Source organism: Delphinapterus leucas, chromosome 9 (genome assembly GCF_059928025.1).
Source record: "Delphinapterus leucas isolate spDelLeu-1000000601 "Yukka" chromosome 9, BTC_Dleu_Yukka2, whole genome shotgun sequence".
Lineage (NCBI taxonomy): Eukaryota > Metazoa > Chordata > Mammalia > Artiodactyla > Monodontidae > Delphinapterus > Delphinapterus leucas.
This window is the reverse complement of record NC_143137.1, coordinates 86,998,453-87,018,050: the sequence shown is the minus strand read 5'-3', so window position 1 is coordinate 87,018,050 and position 19,598 is coordinate 86,998,453. Positions and strand designations below refer to the sequence as shown.

Genomic DNA, 19,598 nt, shown 5'->3' with positions numbered 1-19,598 from the left:
ACACCAAACAGAAGCACCTATCACTAAATCATTTTCATGTTGAGCACCTGAAACCATATTCTGGTTATGTACGTATGTGTATATATATATTATTTATAAACGCATACAAGCACCTTTTTAACATTTTTACAATGGAAAAAAGCTGTTACATATGGAGCCTCACACCAAGAAAAGAAACCACCTAATAATATACCTATGGGTTATATGGGGTCTGTTATTTTTCACAAATGTTCACTTAAAATCTCACTGTTATAAAAATCATTTGATATTCACATTAATATGTTTTCCAACATCTCTTCATTGTCATAGTCCTTGTCATACTACATAAAAGCAAAAAAAAAAAAAAACAGTTTCTAGATTCTCATTTCAAATCATTTTCTTGTAAGTTTGGCTTGGTAAATCAAAAATTCTTATAAGTGAAATGTGTTGTAAGAAAATGAAAACTGCCTTCCCTGAGGGTACACATTCTTCTCTGCAATCTGGGGGAGTATTTGAAATGCACTGGCAGAGGAAAAAACCCTCTTCAGGGCCATTCCATAACTCTGAACTTAGGATGGATTAGCAGCTCCAAGAGGCAAGACCTCACTTTCTCACATGCTCAGCACCACCCAGATAAAGAACTGGTGATGATGGTCCTGAACTTGAGTAAATCCAGACCTTGTCCTCTCTTCAGAGTTCCCCATCAGAGCTCTGCACATGCTGGGCCACCCATCTGAGCCAGCCTGCATGTCCAAGAAGAGCACATCTGCTCTGATGCCCAGAAAGAAGAAAGGAAAGCCTGGAAGATATATCCTCTTCTCCTGTCCAGATTGCTCCTATAGGCGTGCAAGGAAACCCAACCTGGAACAGGAGTCCCCTCTATTATGAAAGAAAGCCTGACCTTTTGATCCTTACATAAAACCTCCATTTTGAATAACATGATTTTTTTTTTTCATGAGAAACTAAAAGGTAAGGGAAATTATGCTGAATCCTAAGATATAATTAATTATATCCTAGCATTGTAATAAAGATCATTACCTATGCATCAGAAAAACCCTCCATTTGGGAATAAGCTCATCATGAATTAGGCTGTCAAGTCACAACCACTGCCATCAAAGAATTTTGGAAGAATTCCTTAAGTGCAATTACTGCTGATGCCACAAACCAATGAGAAAGATGAGCATCATGGCTTTCAAAGTATATGGTATTCACTTCTCAACATGGCATGTGGGACATTTTAAATCACTTCCTTCTCTTTTCATTCTTCATGCCATTAATCATTCTTTTTTTATTCATTAACTCAATAAAAATGAACACCTATTATGTGCCAGACATATACGTACTAGTGTGTGCCAAGATACAGTAGTAATAATAACATAAGAACAGTAACCCTACCTAACACAACTATACTGCTTGCCTACTATGTGCCAGACACCGTTCTCCTGTATACCTTGGCTTATTTAATCCTTGCACCAATCTCCTGAGGTAAGTACAATTATATGCTCACTCTGCAGATGAGCAACTGAATTACAGAGAAATTAATTCCCTAGGTCATACAGTCAATGAGTAGCAGAGCCAGGGTTCAAACCCACATCTTTTTACTCCAGTGTCCATGATCTTGACCTCTATGCTATATGAAAAACAGACATGGATTTAAAGAACTTTCAGTATACTGGGAAAGACAGACATTAAACTAATAAACAAACAAACACATTTGTAATCTCAAATGCTGATAAGATATATAAGAAAAGAGCAAGGTGCCCTGAAAGAATGGTATAACATTGCCAAGGCTCTTCCTGCAGGCTAAGAAATGCAGTAATTACCTCAGGTGACTCTCATCTCAACTAAATGACAAAGGTATAAAATTTAAGAAAACAAGCTGATTAAAAAGAGCTGGGGAAAACTAAGGCTGGGAGGCTGGGGAAGGTAACTAAGCAATTCAGCCCTTAACCCTTGCCACAGAGCCTCGCCATCTTGGTGGCCCTTCCTGTTGGTACACTCAGAATGACCAGAGATAGGGATCTGGTGAATGCAACCTCCTCCTCCTATCTTATCCCTACCAAATATGGAAATTTAACTGGATCCGGTGCCCCTTATTCACAGATGAAACCAAGTACCTCCTCATCTGCAGTTTTCCACCAAAAAGTCTGTGGTGGATGTCTAAAACCCTTAAATTCTGCCTTCATGCTTTAGCGTATTAAAAAAATAAAAGATTTCATTGGCCTATAATGGGTAAAACTTGCGTCTCTGAAAAAAATTTAAGACATGGTTGATAGTCAGTAAAACAAACAAAACCCCACCTTTATGAAACTTGGCTATTAATAGACTTGGAAACAGACTGAAATACTGATTTGAAAACAAATACATGAAAGCAGAGAGTCAAGCTCCCAGAAAGACAAAATCCCCTTGCCATCCTGATTTAAAAAAAAAAAAAGATCTGTACTTCATTTCCCTGCTTGACAAGTACAGATCTACCTCTTTCTTATTAGTAGAGAAATCATACAGAAAGAAGAAACATCTCTCTTCTCAAGAAGTTGTCTCTCTGTGAATTGGGGAAATTTTGCATCTCTAATTGTTATTATTTATTTTATACATTATTTTTCTGTCTTCAGTCTTTATGTTTAGCATAGTCCCTAAGTATAGGATTACATCTGGAAGAAGTGTGACGTATTAGCTCCTAATTCTGTAGTTTCACTCCACTGAGGTTAATGATGATTCAGAGGGGAGAGCACGGAGAGGGCAGGTGTTCATAATAGCACCATTAATTATGTGCGCTTTGCACATCTAGGTAGAAAGCAACATCATTTTCAGGTCCAATAAATAAAGTACTTTTTCTAGTTCATTGTTCAGAATCATAAAAAGAATAACTCTTGATGTTGTATTGCCACAAGAAAGTCTCCTGCTTCATCATCTTAGTGTATCATTTCATATGGGATATTCCACCTGGCTCTGATATACGAGGTTTAGTAAAATGCTTAGATAACTAAATACACAACTTAATCATTTGACTTCTAATGAAGGTTAAACAGTCTCAAGCAAACGGCACATTAAGGCTCATCTTAATAGTTAGAAAATTACACTTGAGAGGCCTAGGTACACTTAAATTATGAGAAGACTTCTTAACATTAAAAAGAAATAGCCTAAAGGTTAGAAACTAAACTTTGACAGTAACTTACAATACATTATGTTAAATTTACTGTTAGTGTCATGAGACTTTAAAAACCTTAAAAGCACGTTAAACAAGACTTTCTTCAGATATACCTTCTTTATCCCATCCTTTAAAAACATCCGTGAATAAAACTGACTTTAACTCTTAATATAATTGACTTTGATTCATAATCAATTCTTTTTTAATTAATATACTTCAGTAATAAATAAGATTATGTCCTTCTGTGGTTTACCTAGAAATAAAATACCAAATAAATTGAAAATAAAGATTTTTAAAGTACGCCAGAGACTTAGGGATCTGGACTTCTCCGAAAATGAAGTAAATGTGCTTATATCTTCATCAGTACAAAGGCTATCATTACATTTTACATTGGTATATGGGAAACAGGACAGTATACTGATGTCAAATTTCTGAAAACATGACATCATATTTCACTACTGCAGAATAAATGATTTTTGTGTGCTCTATTCCAGGAAGAGGAAAGAAAAAAAACATTGTAATAGTTGCAGTTTGTATTAACTTCAAAATGGTAATTCTTTACCAAAGATAGTTTTCTTTCCTTTTTAAAACAACAACAACTTTGGTTTAGAGCACAAAATCTCATAAAAATAAAATATCTTATAACATGTTGAGACATCACCTGCAAATTACTTTCAGACCTTTGAAAAAGAATCTAATTTGAATCACCAGTCTAAATAGGTCATTTAACTTAGAAAAATTAAAATTAGCTGTGCAGGGCCAATTCTTTTTTTCTAAAGCATCTGCATCCTCAACGTCCTGCTATCTTCAAAGTCAAACCAGAGCTAAGTGCCAAGAACAACAATAATATATGAATTCATTCCAAATCTCAAAGTTAGTCTGCTCTTGAAATGGCCATAAAAGACAACACTATATATAAAAATGGGGGGGGTGCTTCAAGAAGCTGGGGGTGGAAGGACAGAAGGAAAAGCAGAAAACTCATATTTCAGAAGAATAATGGTATATTTTCTGGGGAGTGTGTTCTCTACTGGTGTACATTTCTTGCCTCTCATGTGCACATGTTCACGGTATATGGCAAATCAAAACCAGCTGAGGCATACTTAATACAAAGCAAATACTTCCAAACAAGTTCATTCTCCCACAAGCTTCTCCTATAGTAAACTAGCAGTATAAGACCATGAACTTAATGCTCTTGTCCGGCCCCCTTCAGGACTTAATCGTCCTGTAACATTCTGGTAAACTCTGGGATCAAAGCCCTACTCCCCAGAAAACCTTCCCAAGCATAGGAAAAACTACAAAATCTTGAAGGTAACACCTTTAAGAAAGAGAACTATAAAATAAAACAAAATACACATGAGAATGTGGTTGCCTGAGACATCCTATATCCCTTCACAACCAGACCATCCATAAAATCAAAACAAAAACAGGAGGGTGTCAAGTGTTGGAGGATGGAGTCTACCTTTAGAAGGCAGGGCACCCAAGGTGACTAGCAGAAAGGGAATCCGGATCACGGGAGGTAGGGAAAGGAGTCAGTTTTGTTTCAGGATTCTCCAAAGCCACCAGGAAATGCACCCCCATCCTTTCTGGGTTAAAAGTAACTTTGATGCTCAGCAAAAGTACTCTCATATTCTCCAGCTAGCAACCATCTATCCACAGGCAAAGAGTGATCAGAAACACCAATGAAACAAGCTTTCCTCTCTGCCCATCTTCCTAAAGCCACTTCCCCAAAACTGAGATCTTGAGAAATCTTGATTCCCTCAAGATTTCTCTGTTTAAAGATGAAATGGAAGGACCTTTGCTCTGACAAGGAAGCAAACTGAAGACGTAACATTGGGGAATTGCGAAGGAACATTCTTAGCTACATTTTTTCTTAAAAGGGTAAAACCCAAAACGGAATTCGAATTTTTTCACCTCCAGATGGACGATAAAAATTTTATAACTTCCCGGGACAAGCAACTTCACTCCAGCTCTCAACCACCCTCAAGAAGCGGTGACTGAAACCGTCCCAGAGAGCCACAGAGCAGGCTGACCCTCCCTGCACTACAATCACTCCAAATCCGCTTTTCGCCTCGCTGCCAGCTCCTGCTTAGTCCCTCAGCTCGCGCCCTGAGCCCCCGCTTCTTCTCCCCATCTCTAGTTCGTAGGGGACTCGGCCCAGCAACCGCCCTGCCTCCATCGCGTCCCTCTGGGTGGCGTGCCCCACACTTTGGAGGTTCTCGAAAGCCCCGGGACGAGGCGCTGGTGTCGAGGCTGGGGAACTCCGGGGATTCCGGCCTCCAAGGGCTCCCGCCAGAGCGGATTCAAGTTGCTCGGCCCCCAGCGGAGCGCACGGCCCCCCAGTCCCTCCCACTCCCGCCCCTCCCCGGCTCGAGCGCCCCGGGTCCCCCCGCCTCCGCGGAGGTGAGCGCGCACTCACCGGAGGTGAGCTGCATCCAGGCACAGATCTTGTACACCGTAGCCGTGTTGCAGAAGAAGAAGAGGGTAAAGCAAATGATGCAGGCGATGATGAGCATCATGGAGAGGCCGATAAAGAAGGAGGCGGCTTTGAAGGCTCCTGACGGCAGCGTGGAGAAGTCCGTGAAGCTGCCCCTGCAGGTCAGCTCCCGAGAGAAGCCGTTGCCGATGCAGTAGTGGAAGAGCCCGAAATAGCCGGCTTGCGGGGTGTCCACGCCGTCGCCGATCCAGTAGGGCTGGATGAAGCACACCACGTTGACGATGGCAAAGCAGATGGTGAAGATGGCCCACAGCACGCCGATGGCCCGCGAGTTCCGCACATAGTTGGTGTGGTACAGCTTGGCAGCCTCTTGAGCCGGGAGCATCGCGGCGGCGGCGGCGGCAGCGGCGGCGGCTCCGGGCATTCTCCCCCTCCTCCTCCTCCTCCTCCTCCTCCTCCTCCTCCTCCGCCTCCTCCTCGTCCTCCGCCTCCCCCCGCCTCTCCGCGCTCAGGAGACACACTCACCGAGCCGCGCGCGCTGCAACTCCCCTGCCTCCGCCTCAGCCCAGCAGCGCAAGTTCCAGAGTCTGCATCCTCGCTCCCGGAAGGAGGGCGGGGGAGCGCCGAGCACCCCTCCGGCTCGCCTGGCACAGCCTCCCGGCCCCCCTTCCCTCCCTCCTGGTCCGGGCTGCAGCCCTCCTCACCGCCCTCCGCCCCTCTTCCCGCCGCCGCCGCCGCTGCAGCTGCTGCAGCTGAAGGCGGCAAATCCCGCGCTGGGCGGCGTGGCGCGCGAGCTCGGGCGCCCCCCCTCGGTTCCCGCCTTCCGCCTCCCTTCACGCCGCGAGCCCAGCGGCGCGGAGGACCTCAGCGACCCTGGGACGACCCTCAAGTGGCGGGCGTGGCCCGGGGACGTAAGCCTAGAGTTGGGGAGGGGGGACCTCAGGAGGGGGCGGGAGCACCCACAGGGATCCTAGAGGCGATCCCAGGATCCCGTTTGGTGTTAGTGGCCGGGCGCCGGAGGCTCGTTCTGAGAGCGTTTCAAGCACCGCACGGCAACGTGCTTCGACCTCTGCATCTTTGCAGACGCGCGAGGGGCAGCGCGGCAGGTGAAGGCGAGAGACGCCAAGGAAATAGAGGCGTGGTGCCCCAAGAGGCTCCCAGTGACAACCACAGAACACCGTCCCCGGCTAACTCCTCGGTGGCCTCGGGTCGACGAGGTGGAGACAGAAGTTGGCCAGGAAACTGGCAGACAATAACGTAAAAGGCACACCTCAAGGGTGGTCTCATACCAGCTCAGCAGAGCTTATTTCCTCTTCGCGTCCCACCGCCCCGCCCCCCATGCAGCCAGATGAACTGTAGCCTATTGATGCCCTATACTTTCCTTTAAGTCAGGTCATTTTCCCCACAAATCCTGCCATAGATGGGGCCTGTGGGGCATAGAAGTGGCTGTGTCACTGAAATGTATAGTTTTTCTGAAAACATCTGGTATTTTGGCCAGTGTTCTAATTCTTATACAAATATTCATTGGCAGCACTGGGCTGGGTGCTAAGGATACTACGACGACAGCAGGTAGTTGTTTTTGTTCCTTGTCCAACTAACCAGAAAGTTCTTTTCAGAGTAATTTCCTCTAAATTATCCGTATATAACCCCTTACATTTTCATGTGGCATTGCTGTTATACACGCCTGCACTTTGTGCTGGTTCCTTAGCTTAATGTTTTCACTTTGCAGTCTTTCTGTTGCTCTTTTAACAGTCCCTGCCTTTCAAACTCCCTTTCTTTGTTTCTATTTGTTATTTTTTCGGTTCCTTCTGACTCTGATATAAAACGTGTAACCCCTGCTCAAAGCAGGGAAACCGGAATGTTCAATGGCAGCATCAGATTTTGGTAACAAGCCATTTTGAACCATATGACTGCTGAATTCTCTGAGCAGAAGGGAGAGAGTTCAGTTAGAATTTGACCCTTAAATCTACACTTAATCACACACCTTATTATAACGCAGAAACATACGTAAGCTCCTTGACATTGTCTTGCCATTATGCCCAACCTGCCCAGCTTCTTAATAGGACAGTGAGAAACGTGAGATACCAGGTAGAACATGAAGTTAGCAGGAAGAGGTAAGAACACTCAGAATGGTTCGGTTTGGAGGGGTGGCTACTGGGGACCAAGGAAGGAAAGCTCCAAAAGGCATTTGGCTACATAAGTGGCTATTATATGGAAAAGGGGTCACACCCTAAGTGGTGAAGACCAACCATGCCCCTCATCTAATAACCTGAAGATTTACGATTGTATGGGGAGAGGGGGGACATAGTGGAAATAGGGATGTGGGATGCAGAAGCTAAGGAAGGGATTGAAACTGGGAAAGAATTTAAAAGGGTGAGTGTTGGAATCTTACATTCAGTTTTTCCTACAGGCGTGAAGTTCAAGGTCCACGAGGCAGGACTTTGGAAGTCAAGAGGACAGCGTTAAACAGTAGCATGAGACCTGAAAGTTTAGGCGATGACTAAGAACTTCTTATAAATCTGGTTGTAGACTCTCAGAAGGTCTTTTAAAAATCAGAGGGATTGGGGAGGGGGATGGGGAGGGAAGATGACCTAAATATGAGCCAGCCCAATATAACACTTGCAAGTCTCTAAAAATGTAATTCGTGATGATGCCCCGTCAGTGCACTGGTGGCAATGGAGGGTCAGGACTTCTGTTAGGTTGCATCTGTTTTAACTCCCCTGAAATTGCTGTTAAATCAGAAAATCAGAAGTGTTTTAACAGGGAAGGAGGAAGAGGAAAGGTGAGGGTAATTGGATTTATGGGGCCATCTGGCAGGCCATGTGTCCCAGGGGCAGAGATAGCTTTACAGCAAGAACTGACAGTAATTTCTAGTGACTCTTCCAAGCCCTCAAATCTCCCCAAACCTGCTTGTATAAAGTGATCTTTCTGGGCTTCCCTGGTGGCGCAGTGGTTGAGAGTCCGCCTGCCGATGCAGGGGATACGAGTTCGTGCCCCAGTCCGGGAAGATGCCGCGGAGCGGCTAGGCCCGTGAGCCATGGACGCTGAGCCTGCGTGTCCGGAGCCTGTTGCTCCGCAACCGGAGAGGCCACAGCAGTGAGAGGCCCGCGTACCGCCAAAAAAAAAAAAAGTGGTCCTTCTTTAAAACCAGTGCCTAAAAGAGATTTTACTGTTCCCCTAGGGTGGTTGAGATGCAAGGTTGCTGAGAGGGGAAAGGCTGAGAATCAAAAAGCCTGGTTTAGATCTCAGTGCTTAAATTGACTTTACAGGACCAAGAAAAAGACTGGCAAGTGACTCAGATTCAAATGTCGTGATTCAAAGAGCTTTTCTATTTGAGTCGTGCCCAAGGAGAGCCTTATTCTTATTTCAGTTTTGGAATTGCCTCTGGGTTCATGCTCAGTATCACTATGCCAAGGGACACACTCAAGGTGTCCCCTCTTATCAACAGCAACTAGGAACAGACCAGTGTTGGTGTATTGCTGACCTAAAGTGACCCCTTCCCCGTGAGAATCAGAGTTGTTGCTCCTTGAGGTGAGGGGTCAGTCAAGGGTGTACTGAACCCTTCCAATGGCCTTTCTGCCCACTTTTATCCTTCCCTGCACTACAAAAGATTTCCAGGGTGAAGCAGGATCTCCCAAGACTCTTGGAATCAGGAAAGAACTGGAATACATGTAAACTCTTCAGTTGCCATCGATGAATGCAGATTGTCCTTCTATTTCTTCCCAAATTCCCCGTTGCCCATCTCCAACCTTGCCCTTGGCAACCAGAAACCCCAGCGATAAGACTGTCCCTATCCTTAATCTAAAGCTTTAGTCTGGCACCATGCAGATTTTAGGAGCTCAGACAGCTAAGCATCTGGGCAACTAATTACATTCATCAAATGTGATGTGACCAGGACAGCTGTTTGGGGGAAGAGGAAATAATAAATCTAGCCTGGTTCATGCTAAGAAGTTACTATTGATAGAAAAGTATTTTGAAACTATAACATGATTCATATGTGCTAAATAACTAGTAGAAGTCAGTGGCATTAGGGTCAGTAGTGAGACCCAGTTTTACCCCAAACTGTGTTTTAATGTTAGGGCTATAAAAGAGAAAACAGAAGAAGAATAGTTGGACTGTGTAACACTACTCAAAAGATTCCTGGTGAGTAAAAGGACTAAATGTTTTGATCCCAAACTAATCTGTGACGGCTTGGGAGAGTATAAATGTTTTGGAGGGCAAGGGACTTGGGATCCAAACCCAGCACCGTCTTCACCTAATCATGAGAAACCAAGACTCTTGGGGGTCCCTTCCTCATTTCTAGAATTATGGTGATGAAGAGGGGAGGGACATCAGAGGAATTCTAAGGTCCCTTTCTGCAGTAAAATTCTATTCTGTTCTACAAAGACTATTCCAGGATGACTTTGCAAAAAAAAAACGATAAAACGCAGTACTTGAAAAAAAAATGACGTGAGACCTAACAAGAGATATCAGACTCTGATGATGCAAACATTTTATTTAAAATTGAGAATCCTTTCTGAGGATTGTTATAATTTTTCAGGCAGTGGGTACTTAGTATTCAGGTGAGTCATTGCTATGACCTTGGAAAATGGAGAAAAAGGTGATTTCTAAAATCTGTTACTTAATCAATGATTAGGGCCAATATTAGATCCCACTCCAGAATATAAAGATTCTAAAAATCAAGCTCTCTTCACTCACCAAGGGTTTCCCTCTGCCCCTCCCCCAATCCTTTTTTTTTTTTTTAAAGAGCTTTACAGAAATCATGAAGCATTTCTTAGTCACTACGTTAGCATTGGCAATCAGATGGATGGAGTGTTTCAATGCCCCATACAAATCAAGATCAAATGATCACAAGGCTCTGATTTCACTGCACCTTGGTTTATACCACTTTGCAATGAGATGTGGAACTCCACATACAGAGAAAAGTGGGAAATAGAAATATCAGTCATTCTCTTTCCTGACCTTTTTCCTCTAGTTTGAATTGGATTCTGTGTAAGAGTTATCCCTTTTATAAGTTCTTTTCATATTTCCAGAACCAGCTAAAACCATAGGTTATTTTCTTATAAGGCTGAACACCTCCAGCAGCCTATGTTAGAAGAGCTATCTCTCTGTTAACCCTTTTAAGCCCTTGAGGATTTCAGAACAATTCTGTCTGAAGGTAAGTAGTAACCTCTATTGAGTAAAATACTATGAAAACGTGACCATCACTTGAGGGATGATTTTTTTAAGCCCGTCATGGAGTGCTATTATATTAAAGTTTTAAGTTCAGTGTGTAGGTTCTGTTCTCTTTCAAGTTAGTGCTGATTGGTCTTCCTGATCTTCAAAAAAAATGAATTCTATCTGCCATTCATTCTGAACCTGCTTCACGGAGTTTCCCATTCAAGATGCACCTTGACTGAAAATCAACATTTTCATTTGGAACATCTACACTTGTATTTTTAGTATTGGGCTCATATTTGAAACTGCTACTTGAATTCCCTGCTAAAGGCATCTTTATCCACAAAACTTGTCTCTCCTACTAGGCAATCACTTGAGTCTCTCAAATCTCAGGTTCGGCCTTGGTGAGACTCTCCCCCAAGCCACATACTGTATATTTTAAGTCTTATAGTCCCAAACACCCCTCTAAATGTGAAGAAAACCCACCCAGATGCTTTCTTTTACTACTATAGTGACACAAAAATATTAATCTTGATAATTCAGTACTTTTATCGAAGGGGCACATTTTCATGCCGATTTTAGTCAGCTTTTCCTAGAGAAGCAAACCAAACTCTCAGTTGCTTATAAACACAAGTATTTTCTTTTAACCCACATCACACAATGGTTGTTGGTTGGCTAACCAAGGTCCAGGCAGTAAACCTGACTGAAGGTCTGCTTGTATTCTCATTCTGAAGTCCAAGTTGAAGGAGCAGCTCCTATCTGGGGCATGTTTTTGGCATAAGGACAGAAGTGTAAGAGGCTAAGGCAAATTGTAAAACTGTATCTAAAAACTTCTGTTCAAATATAGCATGCAGCATGTCATCTCATATTCCATTGGCCAAAGCATGTCATAAGAAAAAGCCAAAAGTGAAAGTGCTGGGGGCATATAATCGTCTTACCAGGAAACAAATGTGTGAAAAATTAAGAACTTTAATCAAATCCATCACATCCATCCTCTGATAAAACTTTAATACCAACTTACTTTTCAAACAGTTCGACTTCCTGGGAAGGCTATATGCATATATGATTTTTGTTTTAAGGCTGTAGACTATTTCATTTTGAATAAGTACTTCACCCCACTCACCGGTCTTTTTTTTGAGGCTTGCAGGACTCCCACTCAAGGAGTGACTATGATTAAGGCAAGACAGTTGGGCCTTGTGAAAGCCCTTCATCCTGACTCTACCCGATCAGGGACTTCTGGGAGGAAGAATGACCTTCCCACCGTGGACAGATCTACTGACCAGGGATTGAACCTAGGCCCAATAGGGATACCCTGGAAATGAGAGAGCCATAGAAAAGCTAGATAAGCTCTCCACACACCTCCGGCCAAGGAATGACATGCACATTCAGAGGAGACAAAAAAGGATTTGATGGAAAGTAAAAGCTGAGGAAGACTTGAGAAATGCTGGAGGAATCCATTGTCAGAGGATTGAAGCCTTACAGGTTTGATGTATTTGAGCACAGTCTCTACCCAAATCATTTCCTGACCACAAAGCTATGCACACTTAAGGGAAAACTCTAGGAAGGCAGGCTAAAAAATAAATACAATAATAATAAAAACTGAGCAGAGATATTAGCAGCCACACACCATGAGGGAAACAGAATCTGCAAGCTAAGTCCTAGCAAATTACTGAAAAAAAATGCCTCAGGAGGGAGAAATGAGAATCGAGAGTTGCTATAATTTATTATTTAAAAGGCTCAGTTTTCAACAACAGCAACAAGAAAGAGACATGCAAAGAAATAGTAAAGTCTAACCCTCACTAAGGAGAAAAATCGGTCAGTAGAAAGTGACTTTGAGTGGGCCCAGATGTTGTTTGTTTTTTGACACAATAGTGTTTTATTTATTTTATATATATATATATTTTTTTAATTTATTTATTATTTTTGGCTGTGTTGGGTCTTCGTTGCTGCGTGCAGGCTTTCTCTAGTTGCAGCGAGCAGGGGCTACTCTTCATTGCTGTGCGTGGGCTTCTCATTGCAGTGGCTTCTCTTGTTGCATAGCACAGGCTCTAGGCACGCAGACTTCAGTAATTGCAGTACGCGGGCTCAGTAGTTGTGGCTTAGTTGCTCCAGGGCATGTGGGATCTTCCTGGACCAGGAATTGAACCCGTGTCCCCTGCATTGGCAGGCGGATTCTTAACCACTGCGCCACCAGGGAAGTCCCCAGTGGGCCCAAATATTGGTTTTAGCACACAAAAACTTCGAACAGCTATTTTAAATGTTTTAACCATACACCAACAAGAGGTTAATATACAAAATATACAGACAGCTCATACAACTCAATATCAAAAAAAAAAAAAAACCTAATCAAAAAATGGGCAGAAGACCTAAATAGATATTTCTCTGAAGAAGACATATAGATGGCCAACAGGCCCATGAAAAGATGCTTAACATCACTAATTGTTAGAGAGATGTAAGTCAAAACCACAATGAGGTATCACACTGGTCAGAATGGCTTTCATCAAAAAGTCTACTGGAGAGGGTGTGTAGAAAAGATACCCCTCCTGCTCTGTTGATGGGAATATAAATTGGTGCAGCCACTGTGGAGAACAGTATGGAGGTTCCTTAAAAAACTAAAAATAGAGTTACTATATGACCCTGCAATCTCTCTCTTGGGTATATATCCGGAAAAGATGAAAACTGTAATTGAAAAAGATACATGCACCCCAATGTTCATAGCTAGCACTATTTACAATAGCCAATACATGGAAGCAACCTGAACATACATCAACAGATGATTGGCTTAAGAAGATGTATATATATGCAATGGAATATTACTCAGCCATACAAAAGAATGAACTGCTATACATAAAGTAAATAAGCAACAAAGATATATTGTGTACCACAGGGAACCATATTCAAAATCGTATACTAACCTATAATAGAAAATAATCTGAAATATATATATATATATGAATCACTTTGCGGTACACCTGAAACTAATACAATATTGTAAATCAACTACAGATCAGTAAAAAAATAAATTTAAAAAATATGTTTTAAAAAATGAAAGGAAACCATGTTTAAGACTTACCTAAAAGTATAATAACTATTACATAACAAATAGAAAATTTCAATAGAGAAATAGAAACCACAAAAAAGAACCAAATGGTGATTCTACAGTTGAAAAATTCAATAACCGAAATGACAAATTCATTAGATAGGTTCAGCAGCAGAAAGCAACAGCGAATTTGAAGATAAACCAAGAGAAAGTATCCAATCTGAAGAAGATAGAGGAAAACAAAACAAAAAGATTAAAGAAAAATAAGCAGAGCTTCGGAGATCTGTGAGACAATATCAAGTGTACCAAAGATGTGTAATGAGAGTCCCGTATAGGGGCAAAAAGTTTATCTGAAGAAATAATGGCAGAAAACTGTCCACATTTGAAGAAAAACATTACATATCCAAGAAGGTCAATAAATCCCAATTTGGATAAACACAAAGAGATCCATATCTAGGCATATCATAGTTAAACTGCTGAAGCTGAAAAGGAGGAAAGATTGAAAACAGCAAGAGAAAAACACTTCATAGGAACACTGGAACAATACAATCTATGGCTAATTTCTCATCAGAAACAATGGAGGCCAGTGGCATTGGGATGACATATTCAATATGCTGACAGAAAAAATAACTGTGAATCAAGAAGTCTATATCCAGGGAAGCTGTCATTCAAAACTGAATATTGGGACTTCCCTGGTTATTAAGAATCTGCCTGCCAACACAGGGGACACGGGTTTGATCCCTGGTCCAGGAAGATCCCACATGCTGCGGAGCAACTAAGCCCATGCGCCACAACTACTGAGCCTGCGCTCTAGAGCCCGTGAGCCACGACTACTGAAGCCCGCACACCTAGAGCCCTTGCTCCGCAACAAGAGAATCCACTGCAATGAGAAGCCCATGCACTGCAATGAGGAGTAGCCCCCACTTGCCGCAACTAAAGAAAGCCCGCATACAGCAAGGAAGACCCAATGCAGCCAAAAAGAGAAAAAAAAACCAAACAAACTGAATATCACTCAGCAATTTCAAAAAAGAAGCAAACTACTGATACATGGAGTAGCTTGAATGAATTATGCTGAGTGAAGAAAAGCCTATCCCAGAAGATTACTGTATATACTTTTTTGGGGGCCACACAGCACTGTTTGTGGGATCTTAGTTCCCAGACCAGGGAATCAAACCCAGGCCCTTGGCAGTGGGAGGGTGGAGTCATAACCACTGGACGGCCAGGGAATTCCCAGAAGATTTCATACTTTGTGCTTCTATTTATATAACATTGTTAAAATAAAAAAAAATTATAGAAGTGGAGAACAGATTAACAGCTGTTAGGTGTTAAGGAAGGAGTGGGTATCTGAGGGAAGTGGGTGTGGCTATAAAAAGGTAATTGGGAGGGGATCCTTGTATTGATGGTAATGTTTTGTATCTTGACTGTATCAATGTCAATATTCTAGTTGTGCTGTAGTGCTATAGTTCTGCAAAATGTTACCAACTGGAGGAAAACTGCGTGAAGGGTACACAAGAATATCTCTGTATTATTTCTTATAATTGCATGTGAATCTACAATTATCTCAAAATAACAAGTTTAATTCTAAATATTCTATGTAAAGATATACATATTTTAAACTTAAAAAACAAAGTGAATGGACCAAACTCTCCAATAAAAATACAGAGATTGTCAGACTGGCTAGAAAACAATCTAAACATCTGTGAACTGGTAATGGATAAACAAAATGTGTTTTTACCTGTACAACATAATTTATTCAACCACAGACATGAAAAAACTACTGATACATGCTTCAAGATGGATGAAGCTTAAAAGCATTACGCTAAGATAAAGAAGCCAGGTGCAAAAGATTCCATTTATAGGAAATTTCCAGAAAAGGAAAATACCTAGAGCGAGTAGATTAGTGATAGCCTGCAGCTGGAGGTGGGAGCAGGGATTGATTCAAATGGGCACAAGAAAACTTTGGGGGGAAATTTAAATGTTCTAAAACTGGATTATGATGATGGTTGCACAACTGTAGAAATTTACTAAAAAAAATCCTGGAACTGCACATTTACAATGCTTGAATTTTATGGCATGTAAATTATACTTCAATAGAACTGTTTACCAAATTAAGTTTAATTAAGTCCCTATTCTTATACTTCTTTTGAAACCTACTCATACAATTATCAATCCAAAAGTCATCTACAAATTAAATATAGTCAAATCACCAAACTAATAAAATTCAAATTAACATTTCTAGGACACAACTGAGAAAATTAAAGATACCACCTAATGAAAATCTTCTTCTTAAATATTATTTATTCACCTATACTAATACAAGTTGATAGGCATAAAGACACGATCAACTCAAGAAGTCCTCTCTCACTATAAATTTGGCCATGGTTGATCTGGCACGGGTTTTTTAGAGGCTGCAATGCCTGGACTACAATGTGCCCTATGGCAGCTCAATTATCTCACCAATTTTCTCCCTCCAAACTACTGCAAAACTCTCCCTTGCACAGTTGGACCATAATGTGCTTTGGCTTTACTTGGTGCTTAGACATCATTCACTAGAATGTAAGCTCCACAGGACCGGGAACTTTTTCTGATTCACTGCTGTGTCCCCAAAGCATAGAACGGTAGTACACGGCATATTGCAGATATCAGAAGAATAAATGAGTGACTTTACACATAAAGACCACTCTATTATGTATTATTACTTCAAAATATTACTCTGGTGTACTGTATCATTTACTTCTTTTTTTAATTTTTAAATTTTATTTTATTTATTTATTTTTTATACAGCAGGTTCTTATTAGTTGTCTATTGTATACATATTAGTGTATATATGTCAATCACAATCTCCCAGTTCATCCCACCACCACCCCCTCCCACTTTCCCCCCTTGGTGTCCATATGTTTGTTCTCTACATCTGTGTCTCTATTTCTGCCTTGCAAACTTGTTCATCTGTACCATTTTTCTAGATTTCACATATATGCGTTAATATACGATATTTGTTTTTCTCTTTCTGACTTACTTCACTCTGTATGACAGTCTCTAGGTCCATCCACGTTTCTACAAATGACCCAATTTTGTTCCTTTTTGTGGCTGAGTAATATTCAATTGTATATATGTACTACATCTTCTTTATCCATTTGTCTTTCGATGGGCATTTAGGTTGCTTCCACGTCCTGGCTACTGTAAATAGTGCTGAAATGAACATTGGGGTGCATGTATCTTTCTGAATTATGGTTTTCTCTGAGTATATGACCAGTAGTGGGATTGCTGGGTCATATGGTAGTTCTAGTTTTAGTGTCTTAAGGAACCTCCATACTGTTCTCCATAGTGGCTGTATCAATTTACATTCCCACCAACAGTGCAAGAAGGTTCCCTTTTCTCCACACCCTCTCCAGCATTTGTTGTTTGTAGATTTTTTGATGACGGCCATCCTGACTGGTGTTAGGTGATACCTCATTGTAGTTTTGATTTTCCTTTCTCTAATAATTAGTGATGTTGAGCAGCTTTTCATGTGCCTCTTGGCCATCTATATGTCTTCTTTGGAGAGTTGTCTGTTTAGGTCTTCTGCCCATTTCTGGATTGGGTTGTTTGTTTTTTAATATTGAGCTGCACGAGCTGTTTATATATTTTGGAGATTAGTGCTTTGTCCATTGATTCATTTGCAAATATTTTCTCTCATTCTGAGGGTTGCCTTTTCACTTTGTTTATAGTCTCCTTTGCCGTGCAAAAGCTTTTAAGTTTCATTAGGTCCCATTTTATTATTTTTGGTTTTATTTCCATTACCCTAGGAGGTGGATCAAAAAAGATCTTGCTGTGACTTATGTCAAAGAGTGTTCTTCCTATGTTTTCCTCTAAGAGTTTTATAGTGTCCAGTCTTACATTTAGGTCTTTAATCCATTTTGAGTTTATTTTTGTGTACGGTGTTAGGGAGTATTCTAATTTCATTCTTTTACATGTAGCTGTCCAGTTTTCCCAGCACCACATATTGAAGAGACTGGCTTTTCTCCATTGTATATCTTTGCCTCTTTTGTCACAGATTAGTTGACAATAAGTGTGTAGGTTTATCTCTGGGCTTTCTATACTGTTCCATTGATCTATATTTCTGGTTTTGTGCCAGTACCATATTGTCTTGATTACTGTAGCTTTGTAGTATAGTCTGAAGTTGGGGAGTCTGATTCCTCCAGCTCCGTTTTTTTCCCTCAAGACTGCTTTGGCTATTTGGGGTCTTTTGTGTCTCCACACAAATTTTAAGATTTTTTGTTCTAGTTCTGTGAAAAATGTCATTGGTAGTTTGATAGGGATTGCATTGAATCTGTAGATTGCTTTGGGTAGTATAGTCATTTTCACAATATTGATTTTTCCAATCCAAGAACGTGGTATATCTCTCCATCTGTTTGTGTCATCTGTGATTTCTTTCATTAGTGTCATAGTTTTCTGAGTACAGGTCTTTTATGTACCATTTTCAAATGACAGTATCATAGTCACTAAATAAGAAATCAACATTTTATTCTATGAAAATGATTTTCAATTGCAAATTATCACTGTAAAAAAGAAGAGTGAATTTTTTTTCCTGTATTTGAAACTAATAAGAGTTGTGTAATAGTAGTTGTGGGATAAATGTTATCTTCTTGACATCAGGATGTGTAGTAGGACTGGACATTCTTCCCAACACATTTAAAACTAAACCCTTTGGTGGATCTCTCAGCATAAATGCAATCATAAATACGGAGCCCTCCTATGATCTAAAACTGTTCATCAGTGCAGTCTTTCAGCCTATCTCCTCAACAGACAATAAGTGTATCAGATAATTTGAAATATGCTTGTATTAACTTTTAAATTATCATCTAATTAAAAACTAAAATTAAAAATTCTCCTACAGAACTCAAAAATGCTGAAGAATGTGTTGTGTGGATCTCAGTTTAAGAAGCACTGGCCTAGGGACTTCCCTGGTGGCCCAGTGGCTAAGACTCCATGCTCCCAATGCAGGGGGCCCAGGTTCAATCCCTAGTCAAGGAACTAGGTCCCACATGCCACAACTAAAGATCCTGCATGCCGCAACTAAGGTCTGGTGCAGCCAAATAAATAAATAAAATATTTTAAAAAGAAACACTGGCCTAAATCATTACACATTTCACCTGACAGTATTCTGCAGTTTCATGAGCATTTATATTTCATTAGTCTCCTCACTAAAAGCATGAAATAGTGCTCCAACTAATTATTCTGTTGGGAGGGGTATTCTACTTAATACATTTTTTCATTGAAAACCCCTGCTTTTAACAATTTTTCAGGCTTGATTCATTCCTACTGTGTTTTATTATGGAGAATTCTAAAATCTCAGTTGAGTATTTCTTCAAATGCTGAAGCAGATTCTTGGCCAGGGGTGGAGGGGTAGCTGGACACTGGGGAGGGAGTGCAGGGAACAAAGACAGCTCACTGGGGAATTCCCTGGCGGTAAAGTAATTAGGACTCCAGGCTTTCACTGCTGAGAGCGCAGGTTCCATCCCTGGTCAGGGAACTAAGATCCCGCTAGCTGTGCAGCATGGCCAAAAAAAATTAAAAATAAAAAGTGAAGATCAAAAAAAAAAAAGAATGAATTCTTAAAAAAATAAATAAATAAGACAGCTCACCAGCAAACTTCTGGTCTCTTCCATTGGCAGAGGCAATGGCAACCCCCTGGGGAAGAAGACTAGTTGTACTCCTAATCTTCCCCCACAGAATGTCAGCTCTGATACCTTTGCATTTGGGGGTCTTATACACATCGGATGCATTCCCTTCCTTCATTGACATAAACAAATACTAATTAGTGCCTCCTGTAGTTTGTACAGTGTGCTAATTGTTGGAGT

The 19,598-nt window shown here is 41.1% G+C and overlaps 1 protein-coding gene across 1 annotated transcript; it reads right to left on the bottom strand.

The window, feature by feature from the left end:
- Positions 1 to 5,427: 5,427 nt before the first annotated feature.
- LHFPL3 (LHFPL tetraspan subfamily member 3) lies at positions 5,428 to 6,310 on the bottom strand. The gene has a single exon (XM_089917095.1). It carries the CDS (start codon positions 5,983 to 5,985, stop codon positions 5,428 to 5,430), a length of 558 nt encoding a protein of 185 aa, XP_089773221.1. The 5' UTR covers positions 5,986 to 6,310.
- Positions 6,311 to 19,598: the final 13,288 nt, after the last annotated feature.